We start from the raw sequence: 27,401 nt of genomic DNA on the forward strand, positions 1-27,401 counted from the left end.
GCCTATTTAATCCTCAGGTGGTTGTGGTTTCCTCTCTTGTACTGTCCTCCTGCTCCTTTATTTATTCAGAAAAGCAGAATTTAAAGTTTATAAAATGCAATAAGTCATTTCCCTCCATGTCTGCCTGTGGTGCCAGATAGAAGAAAATATTCAAGTACCCTTTAAGAAAATAGTACCATGTTCAAAATGGGTTCATGATCTAAGCATAAAGAATGATATTATAAATAAATTAGAAGAACATAGGAGAGTTTATTTCTCAGACCTGTGGAGGAGGAAGGAATTTATGACCAAAGAAGATCTGGACATCATTATTTATCACAAAATAGATTAATTTTTATTATATTAAGTTAAAAAGTTTTGGTACAAACAAAACTAAGGCAGACAAGATTAGAAGGGAAGCAATAAACTGGGAAAACATTTTTACATTCAAAGTTTCTGATAAAGGCTTCATTTCCAAAATATATAGAGAATTGACTCAAATTTATAAGAAATCAAGTCATTCTCCAGTTGATAAATGATCAAATGATATGAACAGACAATTTTCAGATGAAGAAATGGAAACTATTTCTAATCATATGAAAAGCTGCTCCACATCACTATTGATCAGAGAAATGCAAATTAAGACAACTCTGAGGTACCACTACACAGCTCTCAGATTGGCTAAGATGACAGGAAAAGATAATGATGAATGTTGGAGGGGATGTGGAAAAACTGAGACACTGAAAAATCTCCATTCTGGAGAGTGATTTGGAACTATGTTCAAAAAGTTATCAAATTGTACATACCCTTTGACCAGCAGTGTTCCTACTGGGCTTATACTCCAAAGAAATCTTAAAATATGGAAAGGGACCCACATGTGCAAAAATGTTTGTGGCAGCCCTCTTTGTAGTGGCAAGAAACTGGAAATTGAATGGATGCCCATCAATTGGAGAATCACTGAATAAATTGTGGTATATGAATGTTATGGAATATTATTGTTCTGTAATAATGACCAGCAGGATGAATACAGAGAGGCCTAAAGAGACTTACATGAACTGATGTGAGGTGAAATGAGCAGAACCAGGAGATCATTATACACAGCAACAACAAGACTATACGATGATCAATTCCAGATGGATGTGGCTCTTTTCAACAATGAGTTGATTCAAACCAGTTCCAACTGTCCAGTAATGAAGAGAGCTATATACACGCAGAGAGAGGACTATGGAAACTGAATGTGGACCACAATCTAGCATTTTCACTCTTTTTGTTATTGTTTGCTTGCATTTTTGTTTTCCTTCTCAGGTTTTTTTTTTCTTTCTAGATCCCATTTTTCTTGTGCAGCAAGGTAACTGTATAATTATGTATATATATATATATTTAATTTAACATACTTAACATGTATTGGACTACCTGCCATCTAGGGGAGGAAGTGAGGAGAAGGAGGGGGAAATTTGGAGCAGAAGGTTTTGCAAAGGTCAATGTTGAAAAAATTACCCATGCATATGTTTTGTAAATAAAAAAACATAATAAAAAATTTTTAAAATCAATTCAGATTAAAAAAAAAGAAAATAGTACCATGTTGATGGCATTAAAGTCTCCTTTGAGATTTATAATTTCAGAGCATTTTGGTAAAAGTTATCTTCTCTTTGTCTCTTTGGGTGGTCCTTCTTTATAAACACATTCTTATCTCTCTCCTAACATGAATTTTTTCTCCAGTCCTATCTCATCTGTCTTCCATTGTTACACTCAATTCCCATTTCATATCTTGAATTGCTTCAGAGAAAGGATAACTTAAGTGTCTACTCTTTCTTTGGCCTCAGCAAGGTTCACAAGGGAAGGAAAGTGGAGTTAATTCCAACAATTAACATTTCTTGGGCAAATAGAATTGTCCCTTTGTCACGAACAAAGGGCTCCTTAGTTGCTGAGTAGTGGGTATGGGAGATCCTGAGAGTAGCAGTTATGGGCTTTAATCTAGCAAAGGTATCAGCCTCTTTGCTTGAATTTCATGTGCTATAACTGAGCTATCTCTCTTCTCCCCCTTCCACTCCTATGTCCACACTTACTCCCCTTACTCCCACTCCAATCCAAGTAAGACCTATTTAATTTATATTAAAGATGGGGTGAACTGAAATTTTGTGATTCTGTGAAGTCTTTTTAACTAACTTAATGCCCTACCTTGGATTGTACTATGTCCCCATAGATGTATAGGACTTTTCTTTCATGTTAATGGATATTTTAAAGAAAGTATTCTGATTCATAGTAGTTCCAGTTCTTTGGAATTTTCATAAATGTATTTTCATATCTTCTATCTTGTTACAAAATCCAAAGTGGTTTGCTTTTCATTTGAGCTTTAGGTTTTGGTTTGCTAATAGCTCACTGTGGGGCATCTATAAGTCACACTGATCTCATTACTCAATTGAGGGTTTTGGACTAGAGTAGAGGTGATCAATTGTTTTGGTCTCAAGATAATTCATACTCTTAAATTAAATTCATACTCTTGTGAACCATTACACTAGAGGACCTTCTCTGAATTTTCCAGTTCTAAATCTATGATCTCCTGATCTTTGATGTTTCATTTTAATTCATAATTCTTATTCTATAAATCCCCATTTTGTATAAGACATCTTTAGTTTTTACTGGAAATTAGCGATGTTAAGTATGATCTTTAGGGGATTCTTGAAAAATCTGTTCTGCAGTAGTCTAATTCCAAAGAAGAAGAAGTTGATTTGCTATTAGCCATAGTGTAGAAGTTCAGAAGCAATTGGAGTCTTTGTAGAAAAAAAGACAAAAAGCAACATTAAAAGAAAAAATGTTTAATATTTTATTATAATGACAACATTTTATATATCATGAACTTTGACTTCAACTTCCTTGTCTTACAGAAATAGCACTGGCACACTGGGCTGACATTGGAGAATATCTGTTAAGATACCCAAAAATGGAAAAGAGGACAGTCGTGGAAGCAGTAGACAGACAAATCATGTCTGTCTTTGAGTGCTAGAAAACCCTTTAAAATAAAAAAAGGAGATATTAGTTCAACAAATGTTCATAGGAAGTTGAAAACTGACTGGAAGTCTTTTCTGTGTATATACATTTACATAGTTTTATTTCAAGAGGCTTTAAAAATATTCTAATCATTCATCTGATTAATAGTGAGATATAGTAGAAAAAGAATTGGTTTGGGACTCAGATACTGAGGGTCCTTGGCCAATCCAGTGAACTCTGAATCTGTTTTATTATCTATAAGATAAGAATGATAGGAACCATACTCTCTACTTTATAGAATTGTTAAAAAAGCAACATTTTGTAAAATCTAAAGCATTCTGCAAATGTGAGTTATTTTTTTCTAGAAAGTTATCTGCTGTAGGCCTAACACTAAAAACTCTGCTTTTAAAAAGCAACTGACCATTTGTTTAGGGAGATGAAACAAGCACAGATTTTTATGGAGTGGTTCCTCCTGTTTAAGAAGTAAGTTTAGTCTGTTGCGTTTCCAAAAAAGGGTACCATTGCTAATTTAGAAATTCATTTCATGACCTTAGAGTAGTGAGGATTGTCAAAATGAGTCTGAAGAAAAACTCTTAAAATATTCCCCTTGAGAAATAAATATGATATTCCAGATGATAAAAGAGGCTCTTATTTCTGAATCTACTTAATACCTGATCGTTTACAAACAAAACATTCTACTCAGGTGTGAAAATAATTTTTAAAAGCTATCTTTTAAATACTTTTTTAAGAGAAAGGGTCTCACAAAGATTAACATCTTGAACTGTAACCTAAAATAATAGTTTCAGGGGATATTTTAAGATACTTAGATATGGACTCAGAGATTATTAGGATTTTGGATTTAATGGCTGTTTATATTTTTTATTCATTCACAGAAAAACAGATCACATCATGTCCCTTTTAAAGGCTTTTAGTTGATTAAATCTTGGCTTTTTGGTACTGCAGATTTTATAACTTGTCGACACAGTATCATTAAAACCAATGACCTTTCAGAATGCTACGCATAGAGTCTTCAAGAAGGGTAAGAAGAGGAAAAAAGGAATTCTAGATTTAGTTATTTTCATACAATTAAATTTAAAAATGTGTTGGAGAGAAAAGGCAACATGGAATAATGGGGGGGAAGTTAGTGGATTAGATCAAGAAACCTGGTTTCTTGTTTCAGCTTTGTTTTTATGACATTTAAAAACTTGACATTGAAATTGTATAATAAACTGTTTGAAATTTACCAAGAGAGCTCCCAGTCCACACTGGAATGTGAATGGATAATTTTAAAATTTTCAAGGGAGGAAACAAATATTTTAAAAAATGCAACCTTGCTAATAATTCAAGAGCTGCAAATTAGATCTTTGAGATATACACAACATGGTAAAAAATAATAATAAAAACTATAAAATATCGATATTGGGAAACAGGTTCACTTGTTTGATGGAATTATAAACTTGGAGAACCATTTTTAGATTTCAGTCTTGCTAGATATAGTAAAAATTACAAAAATAATAATCTCCTTGACCCATTGATTCCATTGTTATTGGTTCAAAGATTGATGTAATGGAAAGTGCAGTAGGTTTGGAGTTGGAGGATGTGGTGGTTCTAGCTCAAATTCTGTCACTGACTTACTTTGTGACCCAGAGAAGTCTATTAATTACTCTTGAACTTTAATTTCCTTATTTAGAAAATGAGGAGATGAAATAGGTCTTCATGTAGGTAGAGACTGACTTCCATCTGAAATCAGTGGTCAATGGCTTCAGCACTGATTGATGATGGTCTATTGAGAACACCATGGAAGCATTCAGTTCATTTCTCTAGGATCATTTCCTTATCACTAAGCAATGTGGCTCCATCAGCACTGTGAAATTGAAATATGCCATAGGTCTTTGGCCCATAAATAACTTCCAGAGCATCATAAAAGCATTTTTGATTGTTATTATCAGCACAAAAGTGAATTTCATCTGCCTTCTTACTGAACCAAGAATCCTACATCTCTCTAATCTTTGCTTAATACCTTCCCTTTGATAGAGTTAAATGTTGCCTTGTTAGTGATGGATGAATTATCCTTCTGGCAAACTTTGTTCATTTTTCATGAGCAGCATCTGAATTTCCCCATCATTTTCATCAAACCTGTCTTGATGTTTGCTAGTGTCCTGACCCAGAACAAAAATAGTTCTGTATACCAAATCTTTGAAAGCTGCTTACTTTTTTTCTGCTCCATTTCTTCCAACTGTAGTTGATTCAACTTTTCCTCCAAGATAGCAACAAACTATTCTTACACAAAGAAGTCTGTAATCTGTTGACATTAATTCTTCTGGTAATAATTTTGTCTTGGGGCCACCACTTTTGTTGAATGAGAATATTCAGCTTGGAGAGGATAAGGCTATAATTAGTTCAGTACTCTGCACAACACATTGCCTTCATCACTCTCACATCCTGTTTGTCTTTTCTCCTTATAATCCCATAGTCTATCAAATGTCAATGTTTGTTGCAAGGGTGTATCCATGAAAATTTTATTGCACTTAGGTAAATAGAAGACAATGCTGGTGATGAGAAGATCATGAGATACACAAGTCTTAGTAACAAATAACTATTGCTGTTGCTATTTCTGATTCTATTCCTTCCAAGGACTTCCTGGCATGACTAGTAGTCTAAGATTATGCTAGCATCCAGAATTATAAACTTGCCCTTTTTTGGCACGTTGATGGTAAGGCTCTCAAGGTCTTCATATAATTATTTTCTTTGACCTCATCAATTTCATTATGGTGGGAGCATAGGCATAAGGAGAATAATAACAAGTGGCAGTTGCATGGTCATGAGCTTGTGTTCACTCCTTTTGATGGGGTCATACGTTTTTGTTGAATAGATTAGTTTTGATTACAAAGCCAATATCAGCTCATGGTGCTCCACTTCATTGGAGCCACTCCAGAAAAAACACACACACACACACACACACACACATCCAAGTCTGATTTCAGTAAGCTGGTCTTCATTTGCTAGTCCTTTCACCTGGGGCTCTATTTGAATTTGAATTCTGTTGAATTCTCTCATAAGAAGAGCTGTTCATCTTTCACATTCACTAGATTTTGTGTGGTCTATCAGTGAGTGTACATTTCATGTACTGATGGTAAGTGGAATCATCTTTGCAGCAGTTTTTGTACATTTTGTTGTGTTTTGACCACAAGGTGGGTTCCCTGCCTGCTGTGGTAAACAGATCCAGGTTCTACAAACAGATAGTTTTTAGAGGATCTTTTCTGATCCTTTTCTTATATCAGAAGGTGAACAGTACAATCTCTGTTCCTTAAAAGACTGTCCAGACACCTAGAGACTACTAAATTTCACTGCTGCTTCCAATAAGAAAGTGACCCTGTGGCCTGGGATTCCTGTATGGAACACAGATTCCATTATATCTACACTGGCTGCTTCATCATTTGCCTGTTTCCACAGGACAAGATATGGGTAAATATAGCAAAATGGTATGAGTGATGTCTTTTGATTTGTGTATAAATTTTATTTAAGTAAACCTGAAGTTATCAGCCTCATTCTCTTTTCATAGTCATCACAATCCAGTGGCAAAACAGATCAAGCCATTAATTATGGCTTGAGATGTAGTAGATGACCTTGACATCTTTGATGTCTAACGAAGCTCTAAGCACTCCACAGCACCAAGACCTCTGTGGTTACTCTTACCCTGGTTTAGCCCATCTGCCAAAATGAAGTGTGGCTGCTGTGCATTCTATAGTTTCTTAGAATCACAGGTGAGAGGTAGAACAGGTGGATATCACAGGTGGAAAGCTGATTTGAAAATAGCTCAGAAGCTGTTATACTAGAAGTACTAGTTTTCCCTGTACACATTCTACATCCCAAATTACATCTTATATGTTGAAATGGATGTATTTTAATGTGCTTAAAATCAAGTTTAGTTATTTTTATGTTAATTTTTAATTCATAATTAATCACTTAAAATATCATTGTTATTATTTTTGTATGTCTTATTTACATTCTTTCTATTGTCTAATTCCATTATTTCCAAATTGATCCTCAAGTCAGCTCCTGCTGGGTGACTAAAGTACTTGTTGGGTATAAGGCTTAATAGTTCCCCTAAAGCATCATAAACATTATATATTATTTTTTCAAAAATATTTTATTTCTTTCCAGAAATTCAAATAAGGTCAGTTTTTACATTCCTAGAGAAGAATACTTTTTTTATTTTATGAAGGAGAGAAATATTAAGGAAAAGGGGGCAGGCTGAAGAAACATACCAAAGTATATAAAGTATTCCCTTAAGGTTCATAACTGATAGTTATAAACTTATAGTAGGAGGAAAGGAGGGAGAAAGGGGAATATATAAAATTTCCCAGATAAGTATTTAATTGGCATGGCAAAATTAAACAAAAGTGAAATAATAGCAAACAATGAAGAATCCTGATTATAATGAAACATTTCTAACTCTGGGATAGAGTTTCTCATTTTTATAAGCTTGCTGCAAATTTCTGTGTTTCCCAAGTCTCATTGAGGTACTGGTCAGAATGTGTTAAGTCTTTTTTGGCTAATTGTGAAGTACTATATAAATCTGAATCAGAAATTCAGTATCTAAATCTGGTGCTCTTGGATTCCTAAATTGCTCTTAGTGAATTAGAAATAATGTGATCATTGGCAGTATTTTTTCTCAACTTGTATTAAAAATGGATAATACTTTTGGCTCATCCTATTTTACTTCTTTACTTTAACGTACCTTTATCTGAAAAAATGTGTTGAAACATATCTAAAGATTCCTATCTAAGGAAGTATTTACATCAGTACTAGAGATCTCATTTTTTTTTCCCTTTTGGCAGGATTTCTAGGAAAAAGAAGAGCTTGTTGAAAGGATAACAGAGATCACAGTAGCATGGATTTTACACAGCATCTTTCTTGAGGTGCTCAAAGCACTCTGTGATTCTTAATGATCTTAATATTTTCTTGTTGTTCAGTAGAGTTCATCTCTTTGTGACCCTGTAAGGAATTCTCTTCACAAAGATTTAATGGAAGGATTTTGCCATTTCCTCCTCCGAAACAAACAGAGGTAAAATAACTTGCCACAAGTGACATAGCTAGTGAGTATCTGAGGCTAGTCTTCCTGACTCCAGATCCAGGGCTCTATTCACTGAACCAATTAGCTAATATTTTAGGAATAATCCCCAAGAAGCTGAATAAGGAAGGTCTATTAAACTTAATATCATTTTGGACATCCCTCATTCTTCAAAGAATTACTTGCCTTTAGGCACTAAAGGAACATAAATGGGATAGCTAAGTATCAGCTCAATTTCACTAACACCCTGAAAAAACCTACTCATGACCTGATTATGAAACTATACCTGCAGGTTTTTAGAATGATTCACTTGATAGGAAGTTTTATAGGTTTTGCCATAAGAAGGTTGTTTCTTTTTCTTGGAAAATATTGCCTGTGTTTTTCCCCTGTTGTTTAAAATTGTTAAATGTTAATGTACTGGCATAATCTTCTGGATGAATACTGAGGGGAATATATTTGCTTATAACATTTGATGTGAGTCTTGATAGCTCTTTTGTATTTAGATCATATTCTGGCCTTCTGAAGGAATGATGGCCAGTGAACCCATTTCTGGTTGTGATATTCCTGTCAATAACATTTTACATGGGTTTTGGGTTTTTTCTGTGCTTTATGATTTGAAAGCAGGAATTTGTATTTCTTATCTTAGAAGCATATTAACTTAGGTTTAGGAAAAAAACGACACCATTTCAATTTTGTTTCTCCTTGGAGGGAAAATTTTACATCAGAGTTACAGAAGCTGAAGATAGAATATCAAGTCTTTAGCTCTTTAGAGCATCTTGTCTAACCTGGTAGTCTTATTGAATAGCTGAATTGATGCTATTCCAGTCAGAGTCCCATGTTTTAGAGTACCTGCTCAAGATTTCTGTCATATAGGGAAAAAAACAAACAAACCTTTCAAATTATGTCCTTTGAAGAACACATAAATTATGCCACGCTTTTTCTTATTGATTCTTGATAGAACTGGTTATAGTTTATTTCAGATTTGTAGTATATGATTCCTTGGCATATACCACTAAAGAAATGAACTTTTATTCTAGAAATATGAGAAATTAACTCTGTTCTAAACTTTTAGTGTGACTTTAAGCAAATCTGTTATTATCTTTGTGCCTTTATGTCTTTATCATTAAAACAATGAAGTTAGACTAGATCATTTCTAAATTCTCTTTTAACTCTAAAACTCCACAATTCTTTGGTCTCTGCAAAATAAAGTAGCTGCCATCCTTTCTTCCCAACCCTGCCCTACAACCACATCTCTCCCTTAGGAGGATTCAACTAATAATAATAATAGTTACTATACCAATATCTGGCATTCATGTAGCACTTTAAGGTCTGTAAAATGCTTTACAGATAATATTCCATTTGATCCTCACAATGACCACGGGAGGAGAGGTAGGTGCTATTATCCCCACTTTACAGATGAGGACCATAATAAGACAGACAGAACCTAAATGATTTGTCTAGGGGGTCACACAGTTATTTTAGTATCTAAGTCTGGTTTTGAACTCAGATCTTCCTGACTTCAGGTGCTTTGCTCTATCCATTATTTTACATAGCCACAAAACCACGGGATTATCCATATTCTGCTTTCTCTGATAGGCCATTCTTGGTATCCTGTTACCTTGGATATTAATTTTATCACTTAAAGTATGGCTTTGATTTTTAGTGGATTAAGAAAGGTAGGCTTAGAATGCTCCCTATGAAAGTCCTACTCTGTGCCACAGTATTTGTATACCATATTGCAGCATGAAGATGAGTGCTTTTTGATGGCTATGCCAAAGGATCACAGAAAGGCTTTTTGTAGATCCCCAGATGACAGATCTTTTACCAAAGGAGGAGTCTAATCAAGTTCTAAGAGATCTATCTCCAGACTTGGTCTCCAGATGATGTTTTGTTTTGCTTTTTACCAACAGAAGACTACACATCAAGATGCAAGATAGATTATGATCTGTACTGGAGGAAGAATGCTCCCACTAATGAAATCCTAGATATTTGAAATATTGGCACTCATAGGTAGAAAGAGAGAAGTTTGGAAGCATGGTAAATTGCTGTTTTAACTCAGTTTACAATTTTGTGAATTAATATTAGGTAGGTAAAATATTCTGAGTCACTATTGATATTGAAAAGAATTAGCATTACATATATATGTATATATATATATATATGAATGTCTTTGAAACACTGAGATAGATATATAGCTATAGATATATAGATACTATATATCTATATTTATATATACTATATATATATATATAAACACTATAGATAGTGTTTCAATGATCTTTCATTTCCTCAATTTGGGTACTCTTTCTATTGACATGGATTATAATCCATCTGCAGCTTAGTTTGTAGTCTTTCAAAGGACTTTTGTAGTTTCAAAGACATTTTATAGTTGTTAAGGTGGAAAAATTCTCCTTTCTGTGGCCAATTTGATGACAGACCTCATTAACCTTTGCTGGTCTGATCTTAGGACAGGTGCCCAGACTATGACCATACTCCTGGTGTTTAAAACCAAAGTTAATTATAATAGAGAAATAAACAGAATACTGAGAAAAAATAGGGCACATTGAGGACTTGTCTATTTCAGAAGTAGAGTTCTTCCTAGCAGAATGACTTGTAAAACACCAGGAAAAAAAACAAAATAAAATATACTTCTGCCTTCCAAGAAGAAGTGGACACTGTAAAAGTCAGAATTGAGTCACATAAAACTGTCTTTGCCTTTTGAAAATCCAGATGATCCTAAGCCAGGTTTTTTGGCCAAATAGTATTATAAGTTTTTTTTAAAAACAATAGACTGAAAGAATCTCAAGTGCCTATTAAGTGACTACTGTAAACTGGGAGGAGAAACGAGAATAATGATTAAGGGCTTGCTTTCTTTGGATGGTCGATCTCCGCTTCCCTAAGTAAGTATAATTTAGATGAAGGTATGAACATCTGTATGGCAGCTGCTGGTACAACATGTCAGTGCCAGAGGAGACAAAATAGTTGGCACAATATCTCTAATTTTAGTATTGTACCAAGAGCCAGAAAAAATACAAATTTATATTCATTTGAAGGGGAAAGATATTATCTCGTTTTTTCTTAGTTTAATCCCATTTCCTGACCTCTTCTCACCCTATCCCCACCAAAAAGAATAAACAACCCATCAATAAAAAAGTCTATATCCTTAAGGTATCATAAGTATGGTCTGAGAACTAAGTATGATCTAATTTTTATGTGATACTGTTAAAAAAAGAGAGAAGCTATATCATATGGATTTTTCTGATTATAGAATGAATATTCCAATTTTTTTTACCTTTTCCTCATATCTAAGGTAAACTTGTCCAGACAATTTTCTGAAGTCATGTAGGAATTTGGGAGAGAAATCATGTAAACAGTTGAAACATACTTGGGGTCTACCTGTTCAATGTAGTGGAAAGTGTACTCCACCTGGGTTAAGGAGAAATCGGGGTTTGAGTTGAGGCTTAGATAGATATTATGTGATCTTAGATAAATCACTTAACATCTCTAAGTGAAACTTAGGTTTATCACTTGTAAAATGGGGATAAATAATGTGTTCATTACCTAGTTCACAAGATTTTTGTGCAGACATTGATTTGAACAGACATTTATTTGGCCCTAATATATGTGGGGGACAAAAAGGAAAGCCCCTATCATCAAACACCACTTAGGATACATAAATAACTAAATACAAAGTACTTCTCTATATGTGTGTATGTGTGCACATATGAATATCTGCACAAACTTACACACACTGGTGGACTTCAAGGCAGAGAAAAAAATGAAAGCTTTCGAATTGAGCCTTAAAGGGAAAGAAAGACCCTCAGAGGTTACTTAAGAAAGAAATGGTATTCTGATTTTGAGAAACAGGGCATTCCAGAGCAACCAAAACTATATAAAAGGAGTCATTAGAGGTACTACTTGATAAGTAGGTTTAAATCTGATGTTGGAAGACTTTAACTGCCAAATTTAGAAATTTGTATTAAATTTTAGGGGCAATAGGGAGCTACTGTGGTTTTTTTGAGCAAGAGAGAAACAAGGTCATACCTCTGCCTTAGATTATTTTTTAGTAGTAATATGGAGGGGGGATGGGAAAGAGGGAAATGGAATTTGTAAATTGTAGAGTGCTGTATAAACATAATTATTTTTGAAGATGAAATGAAGGCCTGACTGATCCCAAATGTCCCTTCAGTTGTCAACTTGTGTGCCCACAATTCCCACTATTAGGATCACCCCTTTCAATTAAGACATCTATGACAGTTTTAGGTCCTGAACCAAATTAGGATCCCTGAGAGTTGATAATTTTTCTGAAGGTTTCTAAAAAAAAGCTTTTTTTTCATAACCTTCTTATTGAATATAGAGTAGGATGGGGAGGTAATAAGGATAGCTTCTTTGGTTTGAGAGGAAACAGTTCTGGAGACAGACAGTTTCAGTATCTGATTCCTTCCTAGCAGGGCCAGGGCAGAGCTAGGTAAAATTTACCCAGTCAGAATAGCTCAAAAATGTTTCAGCCTTGTTTTCTTGAGTATGGGGAATGAAGCTGCAGGGTAGGGCAGTTGGCCTGAAAGGCACCATACATTGCTTATTCATAAAGTCTTCTATTGTGGTTAGACTGGAGACAGTAATTCTGTTTTCAAAGATAGGTGCTAATTATTTTATTTCCTTTTTAGTCTGTAGCACCTTAAAACATCGTAAGTATTCAGTTTAAAGTCAAAATAGGAAAATGTTCCATCACTGGCTTTGAATTATTGTTTCTAGAAAAATAGCTGTTAAATGTACATTTTACATTACCAGTAAAGGTAACATTTTTGCCTTTTGGCATCCAACATTAAGATTAATTATTCATCAAAGTAAACCAAGTCTTGAGAATGATCACAAATAATAAATCTTGTGTTCCAATTAAAATGGAGTATAGAGATAACCAGTCAACAGACATTTATTTGGAGCTTGCTGGTGCTGGGAAGACAACTTGAAGCAAAAAAGAAAGATGTTTCTCCCTTCAAAAAGTTTATATTCTAACGAAGGAACACAGCACATAAAAAGAAGTTGAAAATAGGAGTGAGAAGGAAGATGCCCACTGTGCCTCTGTGTGTGTGTGTGTGTGTGTGTGTGTGTGTGTGTATGTGTGTGGTAAGAGATGATGAAGTCTGGACTGTAATTTGGTGACAAATGAACAGCTGACGAGGTAATTGACCCTGGTGACTTCCTTAATTGGTAATTGTGGGAGGAGCCATTGAAACAAACAAAGGCCTCCAGCAACTGAAAGTACTTCTGAGGTGTGAATTCCAGGGCTGAAGTGGCCTTCGGGGATGGAGGAGTTTCTGCGGCACAGTAGTGAAGTCTAGATTATATACTGTTTTGAAATAAAGATGGTGAGGGAGAAGAAAAATTTTGGATGTGGAAAGGACAAATCTTATTTAAGTGGCCCACTTTGGGGTCTTAGCCATTTATACACAAAAAGACGCTTAAGTTTATTGAAAGCAGCCTTTACTTGCCCTAGGAATTTGCTTAGGGTTCATAACCTATATTGTCTCAAATTTTACTCCTTTTGTAGAATTTAAACTCCCTGAGGACAGGAACTGTTAACATTCTTTTGTTTTTGGATTGCCAATTTTTGGCACCTGTATAAATGCTTGCTGAGGTTAACTGAATTGAATTCCTAGGGTTAAAGTTAGTAAATCAAAGTTACAACTATACACCTGAAAGAATGTATAGACTGGATGAATATTTATTGAAGTGAATAAATCCTCCCTGCCAAACACACTCTTTGCCGAGGACTATGTAATCCGAAGTCTGTTGATGGACACTTTACAGTATCTAAGTTTCAAAAAGTGGGGGCATTTTCATATTCCACCTAGAATTGGAAGAATTTCGAGGTAACTTTTTAACACAGGGGTAGCTCTTAGCACTTGTCTCGACTTTTCCTCCTGTTTAGATAGATGGAGTTGATAGCCAAACAAAATATATTTTGCTTAAAGTCCGATAAAGAAATAATGCCATAGACTTGTTTAAAAAGAAAGAAAGAAAGAAAAGAAAGAAGGAAAAGAAAAGAAAAAACAAAAGAAAAAAAGAAAGAAAGAAAGAAATTGTGCCGGAGCAGCTGCGTCACAAGATTTGATCACTTCAGACCTGAGTGCCAGGAGATTTGAGACAGATGTTCTCAGACACGCGGCATGCCTAAAACATTTCCAGGGGTCGGGCTGCAAATAGTGACTTAATAACAGCAGAAACAGGAAAAGTCTGCCGGAGGAGGACACAAGATTTTATTCCATACTAGGTGCATGGCCAACCTCTTTACATTACATCTGCCTGTCAGGGTTGGCTATTTAATCTCTCATGCCCTGGGTATTGCTCTTTGTCTGCCTGTGAATAAAGTACAGCATTGTGATTACTAATCCCACTCTGGTGACTTGACTTCAAATGTGGTTTTGGAGTGCATCCCAGAGTTCTGTTTGCTAAGCTTCCTACTCCTGTTTCAGAGACACCACTGGATACCGAGCAGAGAACACAGAAGGCTTCCCTCCTTCCTTAAAAACCTGTCGGGGTTGCGTGCTCTTTTTTTTTTTTTTTTTTAAACCTTCGAAGGAAATTTAATGGATACTAAGCTGATCTGTTTGTTTTTCTTTTTCTCTCTGCCTCCGCTCCCAGTGAGTAACCACACTGGCCGCATCAAGGTGGTCTTTACTCCAAGCATCTGTAAAGTGACCTGCACTAAGGGCAGTTGTCAGAATAACTGTGAGAAGGGGAATACCACCACTCTCATTAGTGAAAATGGGCATGCGGCAGACACTTTGACAGCCACAAACTTCCGAGTAGGTAAGTCACTCTAGAGTCGTAGCTGTGTTTAGTGTATAGATTTCTATGTTTTCATGGTATTTACACCCCCTGTCTACTGTCTCCTTCCATTAGAGGATCTTGGTAATAAATAAGTACTAGCATATTGCTTTTAGGAAAACATTTTTCTTAGCTTTTTGAACTGTTTTCAACAAGACGTTTTATTTCCTGAAGGAATGAAAGCTTAAAATATTGCCCATTGCTATTTGTTAGTATGGTGATCTTGTGTGTTGGAATAGATAGAATTTAATTTTGGACAACGAAGGCGTAGATTGATCAGTTTAGGAATATTTCAGTGAGATGTTGTGCAGACTTTTTCATATTGACCCCAAGAAATGTTTCAGGAAAAGGTTTAATAGATGACAATGAATCTTGACTTCTTCAAATTGTCCTTAAGGACACATGCATGAAAACTGCTGGATTCTGAATTCTCATTTCAGAAAAAAGTGCCATTTGATGGTTCTTGCTTGCATAGTCCAGTTTACATTAAAAATTTAAATATGAGGTGGATATCTTACTGGAGGAAACTGATGCAATTTCCAGTATGTCAGTTTGTACAATAAGAGAAAATGTGAACAATAACATTCCTTGATAAGTGATAACTTTTAAGTTCCAACAAGTTATCCAACAATCAAGGTGCCTACTAAGGAAAAACAAAACCAAGCAAAACAGTTTTCTATTAATTTGGAAAGTGAAATATTTCTTCATTTTTTTGGCTCACCAGACTGCTGTCATCCCGTCTCCTGTCATGTTTAGAAAAGGAAAACTTGAATCACCAGCTGCCCATGGTTTCTGAGAAGAACTACCTGTGTGTCAGATATTTGATAGACGTCACATCCAACTTTTTGATGACATAGTATTGTTTAAGTCTTTGATGAACCATTTTTCATCAAGATGACACAGAGGTCTGAGCAAATTCATTCTTAGCTCTTCACTTATTTTTTTACTGTACTGCTGTGTTGTCTAAACATGCTCTCTGGTAGTCTAGATCTGGTAAAAGCAGGCATGTTTTTAAGGTTCTATACATACTACTTTATAAGGTCAGTATATTCATAAGTCATGGAATTCCTGTTGGTAGAGTGGTTATTCATTTTTCAGTCTCAAAAGGATGCACTGACCAGTTGGACTTTACAAATTATGCTAAATTAGGTAGGCAGGATAGTGTCAGGAGAAGTATGCTATTCTGGTGGAAGTCAGCATTCCTAGATTCAGCTACCAACCAGTCTCTGGGCTTTAAGTTTCCTTTTCTCTAAAAAAGAAAATTGTTGAATCAGATGATCTTTAGGGTCTCAGCTTTTAAATTATTTGTAGAATTTTTACAATTGTATTAATGAGGAAATACAATTTTTTGTTTGTTTTATAAAGGAAATATAGTTGTGGATTTCATGAATTTTCTCCCCATTATTTTATTTGGATTTCTTGTCTTCCATTCACATCTCTTCTTCCTCAGTAGCAATTGCTGCTTCTTTTTTTCTTCCTCCTTTTCCTTTTTCTTGCCTTTATCATTACTTTCTTTTACAACAAGGATGAAAAAGGTAGGAGAGAAGATAATAACTGGATTTTTATTTGCTTTGAAATGAAATATTTGAAAACTGTGAGAGGCAGTGGACATGTACTTGTTAAAGCTTATAATATAGCTTCCCTTCTCACTTTTCCCCAGATATTTAGAAACCACATACTTCTTGCATGTTTTTCAAATGCTGAATAAATAGTTAAGTAGTAAAATAGTTAAAAATAGCAAGCCACAAAGAACTTTTGCCAAAATGAGGCTAGAATTGTATTAGAAAAGGCATGGTAAGAAATGGTTTTGTATTATACATATGTGTATGTTTTTTCATTTGTCTCCTCTGTTCATTTTTCTTCAAATATTTTGTAGATTTCATTGGCAGATCTGGCTATAGTTCTAAAATATAGAATGTAATTTTCAGATATCTTATGTTTTTGATTTTCACAAATAAATAGATTTTATGTTTCAAAGGACAAGAAACAGATTGTAGAGCTTATATACCCTCTTAGAGTTATGCTATTAGTAGCTTTTCTGGTTCATAAATATTCTATACGTACTACTTGACTTCTGCATGTTATTGAAAGGATAACTTTAAAAAAACTTCCGATAATGTATCTGATGTATATCTGGAAAACTTCATGGTTTAGAAATTGAGTCAATAGATTACTTGTCAAGTATTGTATTGAGCCTCTGTAAAAAAAAAAAAAGGGGGAAATGTGTCCAGGTAATATTGGGAGAATGCAATAATAATACTAATAGCTTATCTTTATGTCACATTCAAAATTTTTCAAAGTGCTTTTCTTGCTATATCTCCAAAATGTAGATTTATTTATTCTAATTTTATAAATGGGGAAACTGAGGCCAAAAGAAATGACTTGCACAAGGTCAAAAAAAATCCAATGGTAGAGCTGACTTAGTATGCAGGTGAACTTAATGTCTGTTAACCACATTATTCCTTGGTGTGAAGTCTACTAGTAAGAATCAATAATTTTGTGAAAAAGACTATAAGAGATGTGTGGGATGGATTTTTATTATGATACCTTCTCTCTCCAGCTGATTTGTGATGACTATGAGACTAATTCATTGAAATGGGAGAAGCCAAGTCTGCTGCTGTACAAGCATCAGCATGGTACTTTTTTTTTTTTTTGACTCGTTACACTCATTATACTTTGGCCTTCCTGAGAGATTAGTAGGATAAATAATACTGATTTCTTAGCCACCTTTATTATTTCATATTATGTATAGTTCTGAGTGTTGTATTATAATATACTACTATATTGTAAGTTCCAGGAAGGTGAAGAGTATATATTATTTAAACTTGGGGTCTCTCTCCCCAAGTATCTTGCATACTTATTGACAATAATTAAAAGAAATGAATCACTCAAAGGTTGAATGGGGATGAATAAAATAACTTTGGTTAGTGTTTCAAGCTTCTCAAAAAAGTGAGGCATAAGTACAAGACATTTTTACAAGGTTACTATAATGCTTTTAAAATATTAAATCAAATCCCTCTACTTCATTATTCATTTCTTCCTCCCTCTTACTCTCCCCTTTCTTCTCTTTTCCACACCCTTCTTTCCCTCCCACTTTCATTTCTTCCCTCCCTATTTCCCTCCCTTTCCTTCTTTCTCTCCTTTTTTTCTCATCTTTCTCTTTTTTTCCTTCCTTTTTAATTTCTTTCTTCCTCTTTCCTTCTTTCCCTCTCTTTCTGTCTTCTCTCTTTCCCTACCTTTCTCCAATTCTCTCTCCTCTCCTCTCACTTTTGCTTTCTTTCCTTTTTCTTCCAGTATTTGTCATAATCCTTCTCATCTGTGGCATCTGTGGTCTGGCCCTTGGGATTATTTTTCCTTAAATGGAAATTGTCAAGGACTTACTGGCCAAGTGTTACTTTTCTAATGAATTCTTCTGATTTCATAAGGATTCAAGGAACTGACATTCTGTTTCTTAAGCTTTTCACAGTCTTATGTTTCCTTAAGAATTACTATATAGTATATAAAGTGTTTAGCACTGAATAATTACACAAATATGATTAATAAGGATATTTCTTCTTCCAGTTGTAGCAGTGATAGAAATATGCAAAAAGTATCTACATGAAATACTTTATTTGGTAATCATTCTTGGAAGGAATTAATGATCACCAAAGTGATGTATTGACTTCATATGACACCTTTTTACTTCTATTCTGTGCTAAGGAGTTTTCACCCTTTGTCATTCATCTTGACACTTTTTTCTTGTGCGATATGGAGGATTGCAAATATGATTATTTTAATTTTTAAGATAAGGAGGTCAGGACTTTAAGAGTTTGAATGAGTATTTCCAAATATTTTGTGGCAGCCATTGTCTCAACTTTAGATCTCTAAATTCTTGTTCTTCTACTGGACTATCTCCTTTTTAAATCCCACAAAATTAAATTAATACCATTGGATTTTATTACATATAAGAACAGTTTAATATTGCTATGTTCAATAAGTAAACAGCTTATTAACCCTCAAAGCTTTTTCAGATGGTGGACAAAAAGAATTATATATCAAGAAATATTTTGAGAGACAACCAGTGGCAGTGTGAGGTGTGTTGGCTTTGGAGTGAGATGATCTGGCTTCCATTCCTTGCTTTGTCCTTTACTATATGGATGCTCTTGGGCAAGTCAATCTCCCTGGACCTCAGTTTCCTCAACTGTCAAATAAGGGAGTGAAATTAGCATAATTCTTCAGGTTATAGAATATCAGAGATGAAATGGATCTTAGCTATGATCTAGTCTGAAAATGAACTTCTTCTACAACACACATAAAAAGAAATCATTCTGCTTTTGCTTGAGGATAACTAGTGAAAGGAAATCCATTGACCATTCCACTTATGGTCAGTTCTAATTGCTTGGAAGTTTTTCATGACAGCAAACCTAAATGTGCTTCTATGTGATATCTATCCACTTGTTTTTCCTGACCCTTCCCTCAAGAGTCAAAATTTCAAAATTATTCATTGTTCTACATAATATAACTTTGAATTTTTGATTGCAGTCATTGCATCACTTCTGAGTCTTCTCTTTTCTAAGCTAAACAATTGCCATAGATTCTCATGTGGCAAAGACTCAAAGTTCTTTATCATTCTGGTTGTCTTCTTTTGTTTCCTTTGTAGTTTATCAATGTCCTTCCTAAACACTGGTGTTGTAAACTGAATAGAGTAACCTAGCTCAAAATTTATGATACAGTAAGGTTAGGTGTAAGCCTACCTTTGTTGTGTTATGGACTCTTTTGGTGATCTAGGGAAGCTTATTGACCTTCTATATTAGTTTTAAATTCATGAAATAAAACACATTGGATTAGAGAGGAGTTAAATTATATTGAAATACAATTAGAATAATAGTTTTTAAAAAACCAAGTTCGTGGACTCATTAATTACCCCTGCTATAAGGAATGATAAAAATGAATATAGGAAATAGTTTTTAAAATTTTGATAGCTTGAATCAATCATTTGATCTTTTGTCCTCCATCCATTATAACCATTTATTTGATTTATTTTGTCACTTGACAATCTATAGAACCAATGTGAATACTAAGATAGTCATTAGTCAACTGATAAATACATTTTCCTCTTGCTATATTATCCAAAGACGATAGGACTATAGACATAAAGCTAGAAGGAACCTCAAAGGTCTAATACTCCAATCTTGTCATTTTATAGACTAACAAATTTAGTCCCAGGAGGATTGAGAGACTTGTCCACTTTCATTTGGGTAGTATTAGATGCAGACTTTTGATACCAGCATCTCAGTCTCCAAAGCCAGGATTCTCTTTTACAGCTTTCTCCTATTAGTTTCTGTCACTTGATGAAGGCTTACTGTCTTGCTGAAAGTAATTGTTTTTGGAGTGGGCAGTGGAAGAATCTGCCATAGAACCTAAATAGTCTAATATTTTGTCTTTAGTAAATTCCATGGCTTTTTAATTTCTAACAAATATCCTTGCTATAGGAAACATTCTTTTTTTCCCCTCTCAAGAAACTTTGTAAAGCTAATATTAGTAGGGAAAGGACAAGATATATGTTCTAAGTCAACATTGTAAACTTTTTTTTTGATTATAGCTTTTTTATTTACAAGTTATATGCATGGGTAATTTTACAGCATTGACAATTGCCAAACCTTTTGTTCCAATTTTTCGCTTCTTTCCTCCCGTCCCCTCCCCTAGATGGTAGGATGATCAGTACGTGTTAAATATATTAAAGTATACATTAAATACAAAATAGGTTTACACCTCCAAACCATTATTTTGCTGTACAAAAAGAATCAGACTCTGAAATATTGTATAATTAGCCTGTGAAGGAAATTTAAAAAATATCCAGGCAGGTAAAAATATAGGGATTGGGAATCCAATGTAATGGTTCTTACTCATCTCCCATAGTTCTTTTGCTGGGTATATTGGTTCAGTTCATTATTGCTTCCTTGGAACTGATTTGGTTCATCTCATTGTTGAATTTGGCCTGGTCCATCAGAATTGATCATCATATAGTATTGTAAACTTTATTTTTAAAAGCTTTTTTGAGAGATAGGTTAGGGCAAGTCATTATTTGATTCACTTAATGCCATAATGGATTTTTGAACTTGAGCACTAATATACAAAGGCTGGCTTGTTGCCATCAGTGAAGATGAAGCAAATACATTTATTGAAACTATAAAACATGATAACTTGGGTTTTCTGTAAGAATGAGAAAATTTCTAGGTAATAGCTTAAGCTATTAATGACATCTGTGGAATCCCTTTTCTCCATTCTCCATTAAGATAGATCTCATCTTTTTAGGGTGAATTTTCTATGTTTAAAACACTCAGAAAGATGTTGAAGATCTTTCAGTATTTCTTATAGTTTACAAAAATATTAATATAGAATGGATTTTTTAAACTTATAATCTACATCAGAATGCAGACAGGGCAAATAGGTGGCACAGTGGATAGAGTGATAGGCTGAGAATCAGGAAGACTTATCTTCCTGAATTCAAATGTGAGTTCAGATATTTACTAAGTGTGTGACATTGGGTAAATCACTTAATGCTAAGTGCCTCAGTTTGTCATCTGAAAAATGAGCTAGAGAAGAAAATGGCAAACCATTCCAGTATCTTTGCCAAGAAAACTCCAAATGGGGTCACAAAAAATTGGACATGACTGAACAATAACAAAAAAACACAGACTATTTCACTTGCATGCTAAATATTAAATAACAATGCAAATGCACATTTGTAACATGTTGACCTCTGCACTACCATTTCTTAATGTAATAAATGTCATGAAGTGGAAAAATGACTATCTGAATAATCCATACAGTGCTTGGACACGACATCATGGAGGCATTGCAAAGGCAACTCTCAGAGTGATGAACAGAAAGAGGACCAGCTGTGTTGTAAAATGTTGTATGAATATCTGGATTTTAAACTCATGTCATGACTTAACTACTTTTCATGCCTATACTTAACTGTTTTAGCTGCTTGGAATATTATCCCAATTTCTTCTTGCTTAATCAAATCTTTCCTAGACTATAAATTTCTCTGACCACATTGATTTCCCCCCTTCTTTTAGTTTAGGACATTAATTAGAGCTGGTATGTTTATAGCACTTTTCTCTGTGGTTTTAGATTATGTATTCATGTTATCTCCTTAAAAATATTATAATTCCCCAGGAATGGATCATGTTTTCTTTTCCTCTACACTGCTGAGTCTTATTAGAAAATAGAAGAAATTCACTTAAAAACAAAACAAAACAACAGTTCTAATAATTGACATTTATATAGTGATTGGATATTTACACAGCATATTTTGAGTTTCACATAATTTTGCAAAGCAGTTACTAGTTGATATTATTAACCCAATTTTATTGATGAGGAAATTGAAGATCAGTTTGCCAGTGATGATGATGAATGCCTCTATTTTTTTAATAGACACTCAAGAGTTCCATCTTAATTATAATGATTTTGATTTAGTTTTGTATTTAGGGTTTTTTCTCTAGTGTCTTGGATATGATTTAATAATAATAATTGACATTTCTCTAACACATTGCACACCTATTCTCCTTTAATGTTTATAACACAAATGTGATATATGTACTATTGGCAATATCCTCATTTTACAGAAGAGGAAACTGAGATTCAGAGTAGTTAAGTGATTTTTCCTCCAGTGATATTAAAAGTTTCAAAGGTGGAATTCAAACTTAGGTCTTTTAATTGCCAGTCCTGTGCGATTTCTTCTACATCTAGCAATTTCTTTCCTCATAAGCTTCACTCACTATATTAGATTGCTATCCTGAACTTAAAATGGCAGTTCCTTATAAGGAACACTAAGAAAAAATAGCACAACTAACTCTTTTTTGACTCATCTCAGAACCTATTGCCACCGGTCACAGATGATTGTTTACATACTCATGTTTGTGCTTGCCCTGGGCGTGCAGATTTAGACTGTGCTGAGTGTAATTCTAACTATCAGCCTTGTACAGAAGGTATCATATGGCATGGATGATGTGGTACAACCACACCCTCTTTGCCTTGGAACATTCCCCTTTTTGAGGGATTCACTTGCTTACACATGAAGCCTATGCAGTTTGCCAATGCTGCTGGAAAGGATGTCAACATTAAAACAGTGTAAGACATTTGGGACCAGAAGCTATATAGTCCAGAGGAAAAATGATTATTTTGAACTTATTTTTGGATGTCTTCATTATATACAATGATATAATTCAGTCTTATTTTTATGGTGTATATTTGATGCTATCAAAAGGCAGTTTCGTGCAATCCGTGGTGATGTTGCAGAAATAGGTACACAAATGTTGCATATATTGAGGATATAAGTTTAAAAAAATCAAATACCACAAGTGTATTTATGTGCATAGTACTTCAAAATGCCCCATGGCTTTATCATTGTAAGTACATGAATTGAAACTTTTATGCTTTACTGGATAATTCTTCATGCATTTCATTAGCCAAGCCAAAAAAGAAAGAAATCCATTTGGTAGATATCCTCTTTGTGACAAACATCTATGAACAGATCCACAGCTTGTCGCCTTTTCTCACTAAACCAAACAAACAAGAAAAAATCCTTTTAAACTTTTGGTAAATTTTGTATTTACCTCTGTATATATGTATATATATATATATATATATATATATATATATATATATATATATATATATATATATATATAATTTCTTCCAGTAGAATGTGCATTTTACATTACATGAGGCCAGAGGCTGTTTTGTTTTGTCTTTACATCTCAAAGGAACTGTATGATTCCTGGCACATAGTCAGTACTTAATAAATACTTACTAAAAGAACAAATGAATGGATAATATTGACAGGTTTCCTTTTGGTAGAATCTGCCCATGCTCCCTTGGCATTGAATTTGAGAATCCAAGGTCACCTATAGGCCACAATGAGGAATACATCTAGGCGCATTCCAAGACTTTTTGGCACAGTAATGTGCCTATTTTTTGATGTTTATTAAAAAATGTTCTAAAATCTTTATGGTGTTATCTTTAATATTTTGTATCAGATTTGGGCAGCCAAAAAACTCCTCATTTTCTCCCCCAGTATTGGAAGAAGAAATAATAAATTTGTATACAGTTTGAATACGGTTTGGAAGGCTGTCCTGGAACTAACATCATGGGTGATGTGAAAATGTTTTTGAGGGTAGCCACATAGTCATCTTTAGGCTTTGCAGTCCAGGAAAATAAAATAACTACCAAATGGAGAAGGATAAAGTTAACAGGGAAGTTTGCTGTAGATTACATTCCCCAAAGTTGTATGAGAAATAAAGCAAATGGAAAGAGCCAGAGTTACCTTTGCTGCCAACTTAATGCAATGCTGTCATTGATACAGTTATTAAGACTTGGTTTTCCCTTTATTTGAAGGATTTGGACCTCAGGAAGAGTTTGCTGCTTGACTTCATTATCTTGACTGAATTCATACTGTAATTACTAAAAGGACTGGCATGGGCTATAATGGGCTCTTTAAGTTGATGAGGGAAAAAATTTTTTTTGCTGCAAATATTTCTTTACCAAACTTCAGAATGTCCCTCAGACTTAATAAAAGTTTATGGTGGGGGTTGTGGGTAGTTTCAGTGTTTTCCTTGTACAGAAACCCAGCCCACTTTCGTCAGATTTTTCCTAAAAGAGGTAACAAAGAAAACTTAGACATGAAATGACTTTGTGGTGAGGAAAGGCAGACCATTATCCTTTTTTCCCCTGTCACAAACTGGGAAGCCAGCTAGAACATTCCTAGTTTGTCTTGTTTAGCCGGATTAGAACCCATCACATTTTGCCACTACATCATCCCTTTCTAAAGAAGGGGTGATTTATAAGCCTTTTGGATCTACTTGTGGTATTAATCACATCTGAGGCCAGCTGTTTTATTGGGTGTACACAGAGGGTAATTAGAAGCATGTGAGAATATTGCAATGCCCAAAGAACCATACAAATCCTGTGGAGGAGAAAAAATATGAGAGCCAAAGCTGTGTACATTAGATAAATAAATGAATTAATGCTAGAGAATAATTTACTTTCTCCTATGCCACTTTTGAAGGATAACAAGCTCTTCAGGCTGAAAATATCCTTTTCTTGAAATATTTTCACTGTAGAAATTGCAGCCTTATTTGGTGAAATAGTTCTGATTGTTATGCATAGTGATTTTCAATTTCCTTCTGTATTGTATTAGTTTTTCCCCCCTCCAGCTAGATGAGTTTCTTTTTAACTTGATAGCTACTTTTTTTTTGGCAATCTAAAAACTTCAAAGGAGATTATGTAAATGACTTTTTAAAATATGTGACACCCATGATTGTGTTTTATTTACCTAGTAAACTGTCCTAGAGAACATGGTTAGGATTCAAATTTATTCTGTATCTTAGTTGGCTATTTGAAACTTGAGCTACTCCAATGGTGGCTGAGTTTGAAGAACTTGGCTATACAGCAATGGCAGCTGCTAAATCTGGACCAGGCAGGTGCTGTTCTTTCCCTCATAACATGGGGCAGAAGGAGAAACTAAACTAGACAGGAAACTTAAATTAATGGTGGCTGAGGACTGGTTCCTTTCATCTTCATCTGTAAATAATGTGACCTTAGGGAAAAAATTCCAGTTTCCTTCTCTGTGAAATGAAGGGGTTGGGCTAGATGGACTTTTAGTTTTCTTCCAGCTCTAACATGAGCTAAATGAGATAATCTATTGAGTATTGCAGTGAATTCAATGGATCACAGAATTAAGATTTAGAAATAACCTTCAAAATTACTTGAAGTCCCTCTTTCTCTGTTAGTGGCAAATCCCCATTGTATGTGGGTTAAATTCTAAGCCTAAAGTTATTTATGGTATTTAACTAGTCTTTTTCTCTTTGGAAAAATTGATAAAAATAGGTATTCTATTTTTATTCCTTTTTATCATTGTGACTGCAAGACATCCTGGATGCACAGAAAGATTTGGTAATACATGTTGAAGGATGCCATGAGTAGAGCTATCCTAGGGCACCACTTACAGGGGCTAGATGTCGAGGAGGATTATCTAGATGTGGTTTTGTGGGCTAGATAGTCTATCAAGGAAATAGCATGAGAGGGGAAAAGCAACTTTGTTAGCTATTGTGAAAAATTAACCTTAGGTTTTTAGGCAGCTTATGACTTAGGCAGAATTTTAAACCTCTTTTTAGGAGCAATTTTGCTTTTTTCTGTGACTTCATCCATCCTTTGCTATCCATGTTCTTCTTGCTTTCTCAGTTATTCAGTGAACTTTTAAATTTCTAATTGTAACCCACTCACTCACTTCCTCCCTCCTGAACTTTCTAAGCTATACCAGTAAGACCTGTGGCCAGGATCTTTTCATCTACTCTCAGTCCATCACTTTTATTCTGATTTCACTGATTCAATTGAACAAAAGTGAAGTGTCTTTTAATATGTGTTAGGAACTGATGATACAAATTTTGGGTCTTCTTAGAAAATTTTGATTCTTTCCTGTTACCGTCTTGATTCTAGAGTAAATCACTTCATTCATTCATTAAGGATTTGATTCTAGAGTAAATCACTTCATTTATTCATTAAGGATTTATTAAACATCTTTTATGGTCCAAACACTGTGCTATGTTCTGGAAATACAAAAGGGAAAAAAATGAAAGAATTTGGAACAATGCTCTTTTCTTTATCCTTGAAAATCCTTACCCCTTCTTTTTCTGTCATTTCTTCTTTGTAAGTCCTCATAGGTAAGTATTCCTCCTCTATCCCTAGCTATACCTCACAAGTTAAGTAATCTTCACAATCTCTGTTCCTATGCTCCAATTTAAAAGTGCTGCTGGAGAAGGTCATGAAACTATTGAATAGGTCCACTAAATAGTCATGCTTTCTAACCTCAACTAGATAGTGTTACAAGTAAGTAGGAGATAATTATTTTTCTAACCTTGATTCTTATCAATAACAATAAACTAGTAAAATAAAGTGAGTGATTTGAACTTTGGGCATAAGTGACAAGTCAGCAAGAAAATAGACAACATAGAAAAAGTCACATGGTCTTGGAATGTACAGGATGAGTGATGAGAGCTCATGACCAAGACATCAAGATCATTTGCTCAGGGAGAAGAGGCTGGGCCTGAAATTAAGGGCTACAAAAGAAGGAATTTTGTAATTACCGAAGTAAAGAATACATTGTGAAGAGAATTTAAACATATAAATATATTCACAGAGAAAGCTCCATAGTATAGTAGTAATATTAAAAATACAAATGCCTGGAAAATTCTTCCTGAATATGAGAGTGCAAGAAAAAATCCATAACCAGTCTTGTAAAATACCAAATGGTCAAGAGCAAGCTTTAAATTATTTACTGAATTACACAAGTTAGTATGTCTACATGCATATAGTGTAAGCTCACTAGGAAGAAAATAAAAGGACTGAAGGTTTCAGATGAATACTTAGGCTAGGATCAGACCTGAGACAGGCTTCAAAACAGAGTTTCATAAAACTTCTAACTAAAAAGTTCTTTGTGACCATTTCTGGATCATGACACTGACCATTCTTTTAAAAATAAAAT

The 27,401-nt window shown here is 34.3% G+C and overlaps 1 protein-coding gene across 2 annotated transcripts in view; it reads left to right on the top strand.

Annotated features, from left to right (window-relative positions):
* The window catches only part of LTBP1 (latent transforming growth factor beta binding protein 1), a 439,704-nt gene that overhangs the window by 171,493 nt on the left and 240,810 nt on the right, over positions 1-27,401 (top strand). For both annotated transcript variants that reach the window (XM_051976131.1, XM_051976132.1), the window contains exon 5: positions 14,687-14,854. In XM_051976131.1, coding sequence (XP_051832091.1) covers positions 14,687-14,854 — 168 coding nt within the window. The remainder of the gene's footprint in view (positions 1-14,686; positions 14,855-27,401) is intronic.

Source organism: Antechinus flavipes, chromosome 2 (assembly GCF_016432865.1).
Source record: "Antechinus flavipes isolate AdamAnt ecotype Samford, QLD, Australia chromosome 2, AdamAnt_v2, whole genome shotgun sequence".
Lineage (NCBI taxonomy): Eukaryota > Metazoa > Chordata > Mammalia > Dasyuromorphia > Dasyuridae > Antechinus > Antechinus flavipes.